The 13,418-nt window shown below is 38.9% G+C and overlaps 1 protein-coding gene across 5 annotated transcripts in view; it reads right to left on the bottom strand.

Moving 5' to 3' along the window:
• The window catches only part of LOC115436144 (nuclear anchorage protein 1-like), a 68,581-nt gene extending 56,131 nt beyond the window's left edge, over positions 1-12,450 (bottom strand). For 3 of the 5 annotated variants that reach the window (XM_030158903.1, XM_030158904.1, XM_030158905.1), the window contains exon 1: positions 7,224-12,450. In XM_030158903.1, coding sequence (XP_030014763.1) covers positions 7,224-11,454 — 4,231 coding nt within the window. In that variant the 5' untranslated portion in view covers positions 11,455-12,450. The remainder of the gene's footprint in view (positions 1-7,223) is intronic. The other 2 variants (XM_030158906.1, XM_030158907.1) reach the window with 2 other exon arrangements.
• Positions 12,451-13,418: the final 968 nt, after the last annotated feature.

Genomic DNA, 13,418 nt, shown 5'->3' with positions numbered 1-13,418 from the left:
CAGGATTATGTTTCAGTCGCTGGTTGCACTCCAGAAAACTGTGCATTATTTGCTTCATGGACATTGCATCTGGATCGATTTTATTTTTAAGTGTTAGAGTTCAATATTGTAGAAGTAAAAAGCTGATTTTGTTTACTTTGGTTTGTGTTTTCGTCTTCTATTCCCGTCTGACTGGTTACCATCATATTTATAGCCCTGGTTTAGTCTTTTGTATCAACATGTATTTCTTGGCAAAACCTTTGCTGAATGCGCCGACATCTCAATTTATAAAGCGCAGACTGTTACGTTCTTGCACTTATGATGGTCCATTAAAAGTATTAGAAGTGATTTCACACGTGGAGTCAGCAGTAAAAGATAGGTGCATGGCAGCTAAGGTCATTTACTTTGTTTTGAGCAAAACATCAGAGGCGTCCAGGAACTGAAACAGAAAACACATCCACAACACAGACCAAGGTTAAAATAGTTTTGGATGTTTTTTACTATAGTTTAGTTTGATTTAGTTTCAACTTTTTTTCTGTAATTCAGTTGGTTTTAATTAGTTTTTAGAGCGGATTTGCTAGTTTTTATTAGTTTTAGTTTTTTTCTAAATGCTTAGTTTTAGTATTAGTTTGAGGTTTTTTTTAATCTTTTATCTTCCATGTTGTCATATTCAAATCAATCACTGTAAGACTGGATAAGTTGAGTTTACTTAAAAAATCTGAGGTAACCCGTTGCCTTACAAAATTTAAGTAATGAGTAATCAATCAAATTCAATCAAATTTTATTCATATAGTGCCAAATCATAACAAAAGTTATCTCATGACACTTTACATATCGAGTCGGTCGAAACCAGACTCTAATGAAAACATGAGTGTATTAAACTTAAATGCTTGATTTGAATGGAATTGCTATTTTGAGAACAACACACTAAATGCCAAGTTAATTTAACTTAATGCAATGTCAGTTGCTTTGCAGAAACATTAGACTTAATATCATCAGTTCATTGGACTCAAATCCAAGTTGATTTAAATTAAAATCTTTTGCGATAAAAATTGTTTTGTATATTTATTCAACTTTATATATTGTAGCATGGATGGTAGTTAGGCAGGAAGTTAGCTCAGAGTAATTTGCCAACACAGGAAGTGCTATTAATTTAGCAATGCATAAAGATTTATATTGTTTAAGAACAATCCTAGCTGAACAGTAAATCCATTGTTGGGCCTGTGGCTCTGACTCATGGTGCAGCTCTACAAAAATACAAAAACAAACACAAAAAGCACTGACATACGTACATTCAGTCCAAATGAACACTAACACCACAACCCCGCTGAACCCCTGCACAGAAAAAAACACATTTACAACAACATGCCCAATACCCACAATGCAATGCACAGATAAAAAGGTGTGGTCATGACTAAATCTGAGTGATTTAAATCCATTCAACTTACACTTTTTCGTACTTTCGACTATGTCTACAAATTAGTAGAATATACTGAACATTTTATAGTAATGGAATAAAACTGAAATCATTTAAGTACATTGTAATTAAAGCATTTTAGTAAATACAAAGTCTGGGCTTACAGTAATCCCATACAGGACTCTGCTGATTTCCCCCAACTTTAGTCTGTGACTCTAAACGACAAGTGACGAGAAGTGACAGACTGTGAAGTGCAGTACGGTGTTGCCAAGCTAAAATTACTTGAGTGAAATACATCGATTTCGTGTCAATCCGAAATCGACAAAGACGAAAACGAAGGGAATTTAATCTATAATTTTTTAACCATTTTAGTTAGTTTTATAAGCACACAATACAGTTTCAGTTAGTTATCATTTTTTCTTTTAATTATACTTTTTATCTATTTCAATTAATGAAAATGTTTTTTCAATTCTTGTTTTCGTTGTTTCCTTAGTTTTCGTTAACGATAATAACCTTGATGCAGACTACTGATAGATGGCGTGACTTTCAGCATTTAGCCTGTATTTGTTCTCCATTTTTTCAGCTCAAAAAAAGGTCAGACATTGTGATTCAGGCATTTGAGGACGGCCTGTGTGAGTCACTACATCAAAATTATGTCCAACTGTAATGAAAGGCGGTGAGCTGCAGAACGCTGAAGCTGTTCATTGAAGCCATCACACAAATATGCGACGGGCATCGGATGGCAGATGAAAACACAGAGGAGCTCAGTGGCATGTCTGGGATGTGATTTAATCTAATTGCTTGTGGTGCCGTGTGTGGGCAGTGTTTAAGCCTTTCCCAAACATGTCCGGCAAAGTGTTTGTTACAGCGTTGGTACAGAACGTCCCATTCAATGGAAATTTAATGTAAAACAGATCATTTGTGTTTGATCCTGGAGGATTCAGTTGGTGTCTGTGAACTGCCTTAACCCTTTAAAACCATTTGTATCATACTTGCTTCGCCAGGTTCTGAGACCTCTATCTAATCAACAAGATCAATACTTTCCCTAAAAACCTGTTGTATGTGACCTGAAAGGTGTTTTCTGTCCCCTGGTGGATTATCATCCCACAAGGGCCAGTGGAAGGGCTATTTTTTAGTCTTTTTCTATCATTAAATCATCCTACTCAGGAAAATCTTTGGAAAGTTTCAAAGAGTTACGTTAAGAAGAACATTTATATTGTTGTTGTTTTTTTTTTTTTTTTTTTTTAAAGTACTTCATGTACTGAAATAATGCATAGTTACTTGATAATTGATTCTTTACAGTAGAGTTAAATTGTGTTCAAATGTGTTCTAATTTGATACAGCACGCATATAAGGTACTTTATAAAATGCCCAATGTATCAAATGTGATACAAAAATATATCATAAACAAAATGATAAGGAAAAAAGTTTGCTTGAATTTTGTTAAAAGGTCTAATAAACATCTCAATTCAAAAAATTTGAATTTTGTGGCTAGTTTTTTTATGGGTGAGGTTTTACAGGATTAAGAGTCTGGTTTAGACCAACTCTGAATAGAAAGTGTCAGGAGAAAACTTTTGTTATTATGTGGCGTTATATAAATTAATTTATATTTGGTGTAAATTTGGTGAATTCATCATCATATCTTATCGAGCCAATGCTGAATCCATTCCTGGGCAGTGCTATTTGCTTCCTGAAGGTCTTGGTCGGAGCAATGAGGGCCCAACGAGCATCAATACAAGATGTGTTCCATTGAAAAGGATTTGATTGATGTTAAACATGCATTTGTCATTTTCTCAGCTATGTTTGATCTACCATGTATGTGGTTCTGCTGGAGGTAAAATTAGAGAACACACAAATACAATGCCACACCTATCGATGTGATAACATAAAAGTTTCTTCATAAACCCACTGCATATCTGTGAAAAACAGGGTTGGGCAAACTGTGGCTCCTGGGCCACATTTGTCATATTTTTGGCCAAATATGACTTAGGCAATTATACTGTGAGGCTAACGATATGGCAAGGAATAACACTTTATTATTTTCTACACGAATAGAAATAGAAGTAGTAGTGGTAGTAAAAGGAGAGTACTTTTAATTCTGCTGCAGATTTGTTACTTTATTTACTATTATTCTTATTATTCTTGTTATTACTATTTTTTGTCATTTTTAGTCACTTTAACATTTTTTTTTTTTTTTTTTTCACATTTTTGTATTATACATTTGTACTGTATTTAATATATACTATCTTGTGCGGCTTTACATTTTGAATTTCCTCCCTTGGGGGATGAATAAAGTATATCCTATCTTATTTTAAGGCCCTAAAGGTGTTCATCTGTATTCTCCTTTGCAAAGAACGCTCTCATATACCAGCTAATATTCGCTTCACAACACAATAATGACAACTGTAACTTTTTTCTTTGGTGTAGTTTTGTAAACGTACAAAAACTTTGATTTATTCTAAAAATATTCCAAACAAATTCATTCTGAAGAGCATCTTAAACAGTCACCACTTTGAGGTATAAGGGCATCTTTTGGCTCAGGACAGTTTTATTTTTAATTTCTATCCTACAATTGTTCTTTAAATAGTAAACATTGGTCTAGAACAGGGGTCTCAGACATGCAGCCCAGGGGCCAAATGCAGCCCACCAAAGGTTCCAATCCGGCCCGTGGGATGAATTTACAAAGTGCAAAAATTCCACAGTCAAGGCTGTGGAACTCATTTTAGTTCCAGTTCCACATACAGACCAATATGAAGGATAATAACAGCATAATAACTACAAAAAATAATGATTCCATATTTTCTTCTCGGTTTGATGTGAAAAAAATAACATTACATTATGCCTATAGTTAAATAATGACAACTTCAAATTTTCAACTTTGTTTTAGTGCAAAAAATAACATTAAATTATGAAAATATTTACATTTACAAACTATCCTGTAACAATAAAATGTGAATAACCTGAACAAATATGAACAACCTGAAATGTCAAAAGAACATTAAGCACAATTTTAACTATTTTCTGCCTATTACTAAGTGTTTAGTGTCTTTGTAGATCTGATCCATAATGCACATGTAGAAATGATAAACTGAGGCATATTGTTAGAATTGCACTTATTTTTCTTAAGAAATTTCAGTTTTTCAGGTTTTTTACATTCTTTTTTGTTTGGATAGTTTATAAAAGTAAGTATTTTCAGAATTTAATGGTTTTTTTTTCACTAAAACACAGACAAAAATTTGCAGTTGTCATTATTTATAGGTTATTATGTTATTATTTTATTGGTCCGGCCCACTGGAGATCAAATTGAGCTGAATGTGGAACCTGAAAGAACATGAGTTTGACACCCGTGGTCTAGAACATCATGCACCGTATCTGTAACAAACACAAAAGAAAATCCATGCATTTCATCATGTACTGTTTCACTGTCGGTCCTGTTTTTCCATTCAAACACATAAAATACTTCAGTAAGACCCTCTGACTGTTACTGTCAGCAGCAGAACAATGGAAGTCAGTGGACAGTAGATGTCAGCAGTGGGTCAGTAAACACTGGTCATCTGACATCCATGTGTGATAACATCACTCATTAGGCATCAGCCTCACTTTAAAAACCAACAATTAATCCAAAGGGAATGAAATTAATTCCAGTCATAACATCTGAAGGCTTTATAGATGCTGAATGGATATGAATTCCTCTCTGTTTCTGATTACTTGCACATGTTGACTGTACATTCGGATCATAAATAAGGATTTTAAGCGACTGTAAAAGATTTAGTGTCCTGATGAGCACCGCAGATTGGACAGAGAATCACAGTCTGCTAATTGAATCCAGATCTGCCGTCACGTGTGGAACCAAACAAACACACCCATAGAACTGTGAGCAAACCATTCCAACTTCCTGAGTCTTTGTCCGTGGCTCACACCCACAGCAGACAACGCCCATGTCAAATCCTTCTACACAACCGACACAAAGGTACATGACGACCAAAAAAATCACACTCTGTTTTAGGTTTGAAAGTTGTGAAATATTAGGCGTGAGCGGGAATTCACATGAAGAGTCACATGGAGATGTGTCACCGTGATGGTTTTATATGAGTTTCACTTCACCACCACAACAGAAAACACATTTTTTAGGATTATCTGTAACTGTTTTCCACTTTTCTCACACTGAAGAATGCAGCTTCCACATCCGTTATCACCTCGACTGCACAACATCTACATCCCATACATACCGTGACATAACGGCATGCAAAGGCTATGTTTTCTCTCAACATGCGAGACAGATGAGATAAAGAGAACGGTGCCAAGAGCAAAATGGAACTGGAGCAAAGAGGAGAGAGAGACTCCCAAAAGCACCACACCTCCTCTGACTTAATCTGGCTTCAACTCATATTCGACTGTCTCTGAGGGAACAGGCGAGGCCCAATGTCAGCTAACAGCCCCACCTTATTGGAAAGACTACAGGTCTGCATACTCTCACATGGGAAACAGAGATGGATCCACAGCAGATACTGTTTTTTTTTTAATTCAAATGTGCAATAACTTGTTTTTACCTCTCAGTACACTTATTATTATTACTTTTTTTTCCTGATCAATACTCTGTTTTACAAATGTGTATTTGTGTTTGTCTGTGCAATAACTGTTTTTATATGTTTTAGCTGTGATTAGGTTTTGTTTCTGTTTTTTATTCATATCTTTATCTATGCACAAGAATTCCAATGTACCTATACTGCTATGTATCTGTGCAAATGGCAAATAAAGTCTATAAATTCTATTCTATTCTATTCTATTCTATTCTATTCTATTCGACTGAAACACTGTGCACGGTTCAGTTTATTGGCAAATACATCTGGAAATCCCCACTCAAACAATGTGGATTTTTTTGATGCAATTTGCCACCGCTGCAGTTAGCATCTTGTAAAATTACAGGTCAAGGTTTGTTAGTGCTCTGTAACGCAGGGGCGTGTTCTTATATATTTTACACTGGTACACCTTTATTTAAAAAGGCCATAATTGGGCTACTGCCTTCCCATATCTGTAGTTTAAGAACAAGAAGAAGTATTGATTCTTATTGTCTACTCTGCTCCTTGCTCATGGAATTTGTTGCTAAAATACTGGAACCTGACTGAATTGATCTCCCTGAATGCTTTTAAATCCAAACTCAGAGTGCTAGAGAATAACTCAATGACTTACACATGTTTTACATAGGTTGACTGGTCTTGTAAATTATTGTATGATGTAACTGTATGTTGTAAATATGTGTTGTGCTGCCTCTTGGCCAGGACTCCCTTGGAAAAGAGGTTCTTCATCTCAATGGGATTTTTTTCCCTGGTTAAATAAAGGTTAAATAAATAAACAGTTTAACTTTAACATGACTTTCACTTGTGAAAAAAAGAGGAATCTGTGTCATAATGCCTGTGTGAAAACTGACTGGAACACACTACAGGGTGTGTGCTGTAGTGTTACTGATACCATCTATTTTAACACACACATAATTAGATCACAGTAAGATCCCAACGGACTCTTCTCACCATCCCACTGAAACTAATCCTAAAGAAAGACCGTGTAGTCCACATATCCTAAAGCCTGGGCTCTGAAATCTGTAAGATCTAAACTGTAATCAAACACCCCCAAAATAATAGTTTGGAGAGAAGTCATCAGAGAATTACAGTAGAAATACATTTAGTACACCAAAGTATGAAGCAACGATAAAGCCATCATCAAACACCCAAAGACCTCCCACACCTCAAAGAAAAGGTGACGCAATGACATCACATGCACAGGCAAAGCAGAGCATGAAGCAGGTGAAGTGGCAAGCCTTCAGACCAACCTTCCACAAAGTTGGGCCAGGTCTTCTCCTCAGGCTCCTCCAGTGAGTGGTCCCAGTCGGCTTCAGGTGAGGCCCCGTACACCCCCCCGGGCACCGCCGCCGCCCCTGATAAAAGCGCACGCTCAATGGCAATGGCCTCCAAAACATCCAGGTCCAGCTCCTCTCCTTCAGCCTCAGCGGGCACAGGTGGAGGCGGGGACTGTCCCTGAGTTCCATCAGGACTAATAATCTGCTTCACCTCAATTATCTCCTCCACAACTACTATTTTCTTCCTCATGTTGGCCTCGTCTGTTTCAGAGCTGGACTTGCAGGTGTCCACAAGGTGAAGCCGGCCGGTGGCGGGTGTGTCAGCGCCAGAGGGTGTGTCCTCCTCAGAGTCCTTCTTCTTCTTCTTGGAGGCCTCAGAAACTGAAAGCCTTTCCTGTGTCTCTGCCGCCCGAGTGGCCGAGTGTTGTTGTGCAACGCTGGGAGGCTCCGGCTGCTGGAGGGGGTTGGCCTGAGCCTGAGCCTGAGCTGCAGCTGCCTCTGCTCTGACTGCTGCTGCTGCTGACGCTGACGCTGCTGCTGACGCTAATTCTCCGGCTGCGAGTGCTTCCCTCACACTGGAGGATGTTTTTGCTTTCGGAACCTCCCGCTTGATTTTTTCTGCAAAGCCCAGCGCTGGCTCCACCTCTCTTTTGTCTGCTGGGGCCTCACAGAGCACAGCTGCTGCCTGCATGATTTCCTCACTGCACATTCTTTCAGAATTCATCTTTGGAGAAACACTGGTGTCTGTCGGCTCACAGGTCACGACAGGACTGTCTTTGGGTGCATCCTTGGGCAGTTTTGTGACCTCGGTAGATGACAGGGCATCTGCTTTAGTCTTTACGTTGACAGGCTCTGATACTGAGGCCTGGCTTTGCTTTTTGCCTTTCCCTTTCTTCTTAGACTTGGGGAATTCCTCTGCAGCTTTGCCTGTGTTCACAGAGGATTTAGACTCCACTGTTTCTGTCAGAGCTGCAGGAGTTTTGTCTTCAGGTTGTAAACTTACATTTGTGATCTCAACCTTAGTTATTTTCTGCACAGTCACAGTTTCCACCTTAGTGACAGTGGTTTCTTTCGTCAGAGTTGAAACTGACTGGTCCTCTGGGCAGATTTCCTGCAGGCTGATTTTGCTGACTTTGTGTTCTTCAGTCTTCTCCATTTGTTTTGTATTATCCTGAATCTCCACCGGGGGCACTGCAGCGCTCTGGGAGATAGATTGTTCAGGGATTTCCTTTATTGGCTTCTCACTTTCTGTAGAAATTTGCTCCCCATTAATATCATCTTTATCCTCAGCCTTGTTTTTCTCTGCAGACACTGGCCTTATAGTAGCAGCTGGTGGTTGGACAACTTTTTCCTCCTCATGAAGTTTCTCTTTTATAGTTTGTTCCTTCTCCACCTTTGTAACTGATGTATTCTCAGCAGTGACATTCTTGGATATCTCACCTGGAGATTTCTTTTTCTTTCTTTTAGATTTAGAGCTTGCTTCAGCCACTTGTTTGGAAGAAGAATCCTTTTCAGCTACCATTGGTTCCTGTACCGTCAGAATCTCCTGTTTCTCCACCTTTTCAGCTTTTGTGACAGGAGGAATCACTTCAGTTTTAGCTGCTTCTGTGATTCTCTCTTCTACAGCAGACTTTCCCTGAACGGATTTAGTTTTTTCAGCAATAATAGCAGTCACTGGGATGACTGTTGTACCGACTGTAGTTTTAACATCAAGTATTGTCGACTCGGTTGTTGTGGTTGTTTCAATAATTTTAGGCTTTGCTGAGGTTACTTTAGCAACACTGGGCTCTTGAGGTACTTTAATTTCATCAGTGGATAAAACTGGCTTAACTATGTCATCATCAGGGAGGTCTCTTATTTTTGCGGCGTCCTGTTTTACAGTTTTCTTGGCTGTCACTTCAGCTATTTGAGGTTCAACCTGTGTTTTAACTTCTGCAAGTTTTGTCAATTTCTTAGTCACTTTTCCCTCTTGAGGTATTTTAACGTCATTAGTGGATGCAACTGGCTTAATTGTAGCATCATCAGGAAGCTGGTCTCTTGTTTTTTTGGTATCCTGTTTTACAGTTTTCTTGGCTGTCACTTCAACTATTTCAGGTTCAACCGGTGTCTTCACTTCTGCAGGTTTTGTCAATTTCTCAGTCACCTTTCCCTCTACTTTAACCTCATCAGTGGACAAAACTGGCTTAATTATATCATCATCAGGAAGCTGATCTTTTATTTTTGCAGTGTCCTGTTTTACAGTTTTCTTGGCTGTCACTTCAGCTATTTGAGGTTCAACCTGTGTTTTGACTTCTGCAGGTTTTGTCAATTTCTCAGTCACCTTTCCCTCTTGAGGTATTTGAACGTCATTAGTGGACAAGACTGGCTTACTTGTAGCATCATCAGGAAGCTGGTCTTTTATTTTTGTGGTGTCCTGTTTTACAGTTTTCTTGGCTGTTACTTCAACTATTTCAGGTTCAACTGATTTTTTAACTTCTGCAGGTTTTGTCAATTTCTCAGTCACCTTCCCCTCTACTTTAACCTCATCAGTGGACAAAACTGACTTAATTATGTCATCATCAGGAAGCTGGTCTCTTATTTTTGTGGTATCCTGTTTTACAGTTTTCTTGGCGGTCATTTCAATTATTTCAGGTTCAATCGGTGTCTTCACTTCTGCAGGTTTTGTCAATTTCTCAGTCTCCTTTCCCTCTTTAGGTACTTTAACCTCATTAGTGGACAAAACTGGCTTAATTATATCATCATCAGGAAGCTGGTCTCTTACTTTTGCGGTGTCCTGTTTTACAGTTTTCTTGGTCATCACTTCAACTATTTCAGGTTCAACTGATTTTTTAACTTCTGCAGGTTTTGTCAATTTCTCAGTCACTTTTCCCTCTACTTTAACCTCGTCAGTGGACAAAACTGTCTTACTTGTTGCATCATCCTTAAGCTGATCTCTTATTTTTGCGGTATCCTGTTTTACAGTTTTCTTGGCTGTCACTGCAACTATCTGAGGTTCAACTGGTGTCTTCACTTCTGCAGGTTTGGTCAACTTGTGGATCACCTTTACTTCCTGGATTTTGCCTTTGTCAGCGTCTTTCATGGCAGGTTTTGTTGAAGTAGTGACGTCGTTGAGGATCGTAGTAACTTCCTGAGCAGGTACCTGAGGATTGACTTCATCTGTTATAGGAACAGCAGGAGCTTTGACCTCTGCATCCACAATCACCTCTGTCTTGGTTTTCTGCCCTTTGACCTCTGTATCAGGAAGTGAGTTAACTGGAGTACTCATTACAGAAGACTTCATCAAAGCCTCTTCTTCGTTGATCTTGGGCTCATCTTTATTTGTTTTCAGGGTAGAGGGTTCAGCTTGAACCTTTAATTTTGCAGCACCTGTACTGGCTGCAGCAGTTAATGGTAGGGCTGTTTTGGAATACGACGACACCTGACTGGTTTCGGATACATCCTGTTTCGTCGCTGTTTTCTGAACCCGGGCAGAACCTGTGGCCTTCTCCTTGTAAACCTCAGCAGCTCTTTTCTCCTGTGTTATTACTGGCCTTTCGCTGCTGACATCAGGCTGTTGGCGGTACACTCTCCTCATTCTACTCTCCTCAATATTCACCGTTTCATTGCCAAACCTTTCTTTTTCCTTGTACAGAGGCTCAGGCTGCTCCCTCATATCCCATGATGCTTTTGGTCTGGCTGGTTCTGCAGCCGGTGGACGGCCCCTAAATCTGGGGGTCCTATCAGAGTAGCTCTCTTTATCTCCTGGACCCATCATCCTACGGCGGTAGCCTTGACGTTCGGCCAGTGCATCCTGACTTTCGGCATCGACCCGGCGTCCTGGTTTGGGGACATAAGACGTGGGACCGTCCACAGATTGGACCCGTGCAGCACGGTGTGCAATGGCTAAAGTGGCGGCTGGTTTCCGAATCCTCTGCAGGGATGAAGGGACGATCTCAGGGGGCAGGCGGAGGTAGTCACGCAGGTAAACAATGCCTTCATTCGTTAGGTACCAGTAGAAATGACGCCAGGCGAATGTCTCCTTCACGTAGCCTCTAGACTTGAGAGAACCCATAGCACGGATCACCTGTAGGTTGGTTACAGCTTCCACCTCAGGGTGTTTGATCTGAGGCCTCTTGTCTTTCTTGGCCACCATGACGCCATCTCGAAACAGGACTTCATAAATGGCCCTCAGGTCCCGTAGGGGCATCAACATCCCAGCAACCATTCTGATTTATGACAATTTACTCTTAAACTACGACTAAAATGCACAGCATCAAAAGAAGAGTAAACAGACAACCTCACGTATTGTGTGAAAGAATCCAGTGGCAAAACCGGCTGTCACGTGTTCCTCAATTCAATTAGAAAAAAGCGAAGAAAAAAAATCCTTGTTGCACTGTCTTTCTTCTTTTGTCTTCTTGCTGCTTGTTTGAAGAAAAAGAATATATTCCTCTGTAAATTGTGTCCCAAACAAAGTCAAAAGAGTGCTGTCCCCCCACATTCAGCGTGGCTGGGAATGAACAGACTGTGTTCTGCCGAGATGGCAATGACAGAATGGAAGAGAGAGAGAGGGAGAGAGCGAGAGAGAGAGAGAGAGAGAGAGGCACACTTCAGCCTGACTCCTCCCACCTTCTCTCTATTTCTTAGAAAAAACTATGTCGGAAAAAACTCCTCACTAAAGTAAATAGTCCAGCAGTAGGAAGTAGGAAGCAAAAAGAGAGCGTCTGGAATTATACGAATGATATAAAGAGCAAAGTCGAATGAATGGCGTAACATAACACACCTACGAAGTGTGTTTGAGCACATGTTCTGCTGCTCACTGACTTTTAAGGAGACGCCCACTACAAGCACACGCCTCCTATATAATGTACACACACCATTAAACACACACCCTTTGACAAGTCCCACTCTGCACACCAATGAATGAACTGAGCACAGATAAGTTCTCGGGGATAACCTACATTCAAATGGTCACCGAGTCGGAGGTGTCTAGTTTTACACATTTCCTGATCAGATATCACTGGGAGGCTTTTACTCTACACATAGGGTGCGGTTTCAGATCCGATGACACTGTCGTATATTGAATGTGTTTAATAAATCCACGTGACCTTTAAAAAGACCGTACATCACAGGTGTCAAACATGCGGCACGGGGGCCAGATCCGGCCCTTGGGATGAATTTGTGAAATGCAAAAATTACACTAAGATATTAACAATCCTTTTAATTCAAGTTCCACATTCAGACCAGTTCAATCTCAAGTGGGTCAGACCAGTAAAATACTATCATAATAACATAGAAATAATGACAACTCTGAATGTTTCTCTTTGTAAATGTAAATATTTTCATGTATTTACACTAAAACAAAGTATAATTTTGCAAAAAATGTGAATAACCTGAAATGTTTTAAGAGAAGTACAATTGTAACAATATTCTGCCTGTTACTCAATGTTTAGTGTATTTGTAGATCCACTGTGATCTGTACGTTATAATGTACATGTGGAAATGATAAACTGAGGCAGAATATTGTTGAAATTACACTTATTTTTTATATTCAGTCCTCCTCTCTGTCGGTTTTTAAATCCCTTCTTAAACCCGTCTTTTCTCCTTGGCTTTTGAAACCATGTGAGATGTTTGAAGGTACTATCTTTATTCTATTGTTTTTATTTGGTGGTGGTTTATTGTTCTTATTTATCTATTTATTTTATTTATTTATTCATTTTGTTGTTTTTAATTGTGTGGCTTTTTATGTTTTTTAATCTATTCTTGTATTTGATTTATTTTTTTATTCTTCTTTATAGCGCTTTTTCTTTTTTGTACAGTTCCTATGTCTTTAAATCTATTCTGTATTTTATTCTTCTGTTTTGGTTTTATTTATTCTTCTGTGCAGCACTTTGGTCCACTGCAGTTGTTTTAAAGTGCTTTACAAATAAAGTTGGATTGGATTATTTTTTTCAGTTTGTTCATGTTATTCACATCTTTTGAAAGGATAGTTTATAGTTGTAAACCTGTTCATAATGTAAATTTACTTTTTTTTGCTCTAAAACATAGAGAAAAATTTGAAGTTGACATTATTTATATATTATCATTTTATTATTTCACTGGTTCAGCCTATTTCAGATCAAATTTAGCTGAATGTGGCCCCTGAACTAAAATAAGTTTGACACCCCTGCCCTACATGAATCTACATACATG

Source organism: Sphaeramia orbicularis, chromosome 16 (genome assembly GCF_902148855.1).
Source record: "Sphaeramia orbicularis chromosome 16, fSphaOr1.1, whole genome shotgun sequence".
Taxonomy (NCBI): Eukaryota; Metazoa; Chordata; class Actinopteri; order Kurtiformes; family Apogonidae; genus Sphaeramia; species Sphaeramia orbicularis.
The sequence above is the reverse complement of the archived record's forward strand: the minus strand, read 5'-3'. Positions and strand labels throughout refer to the sequence as shown.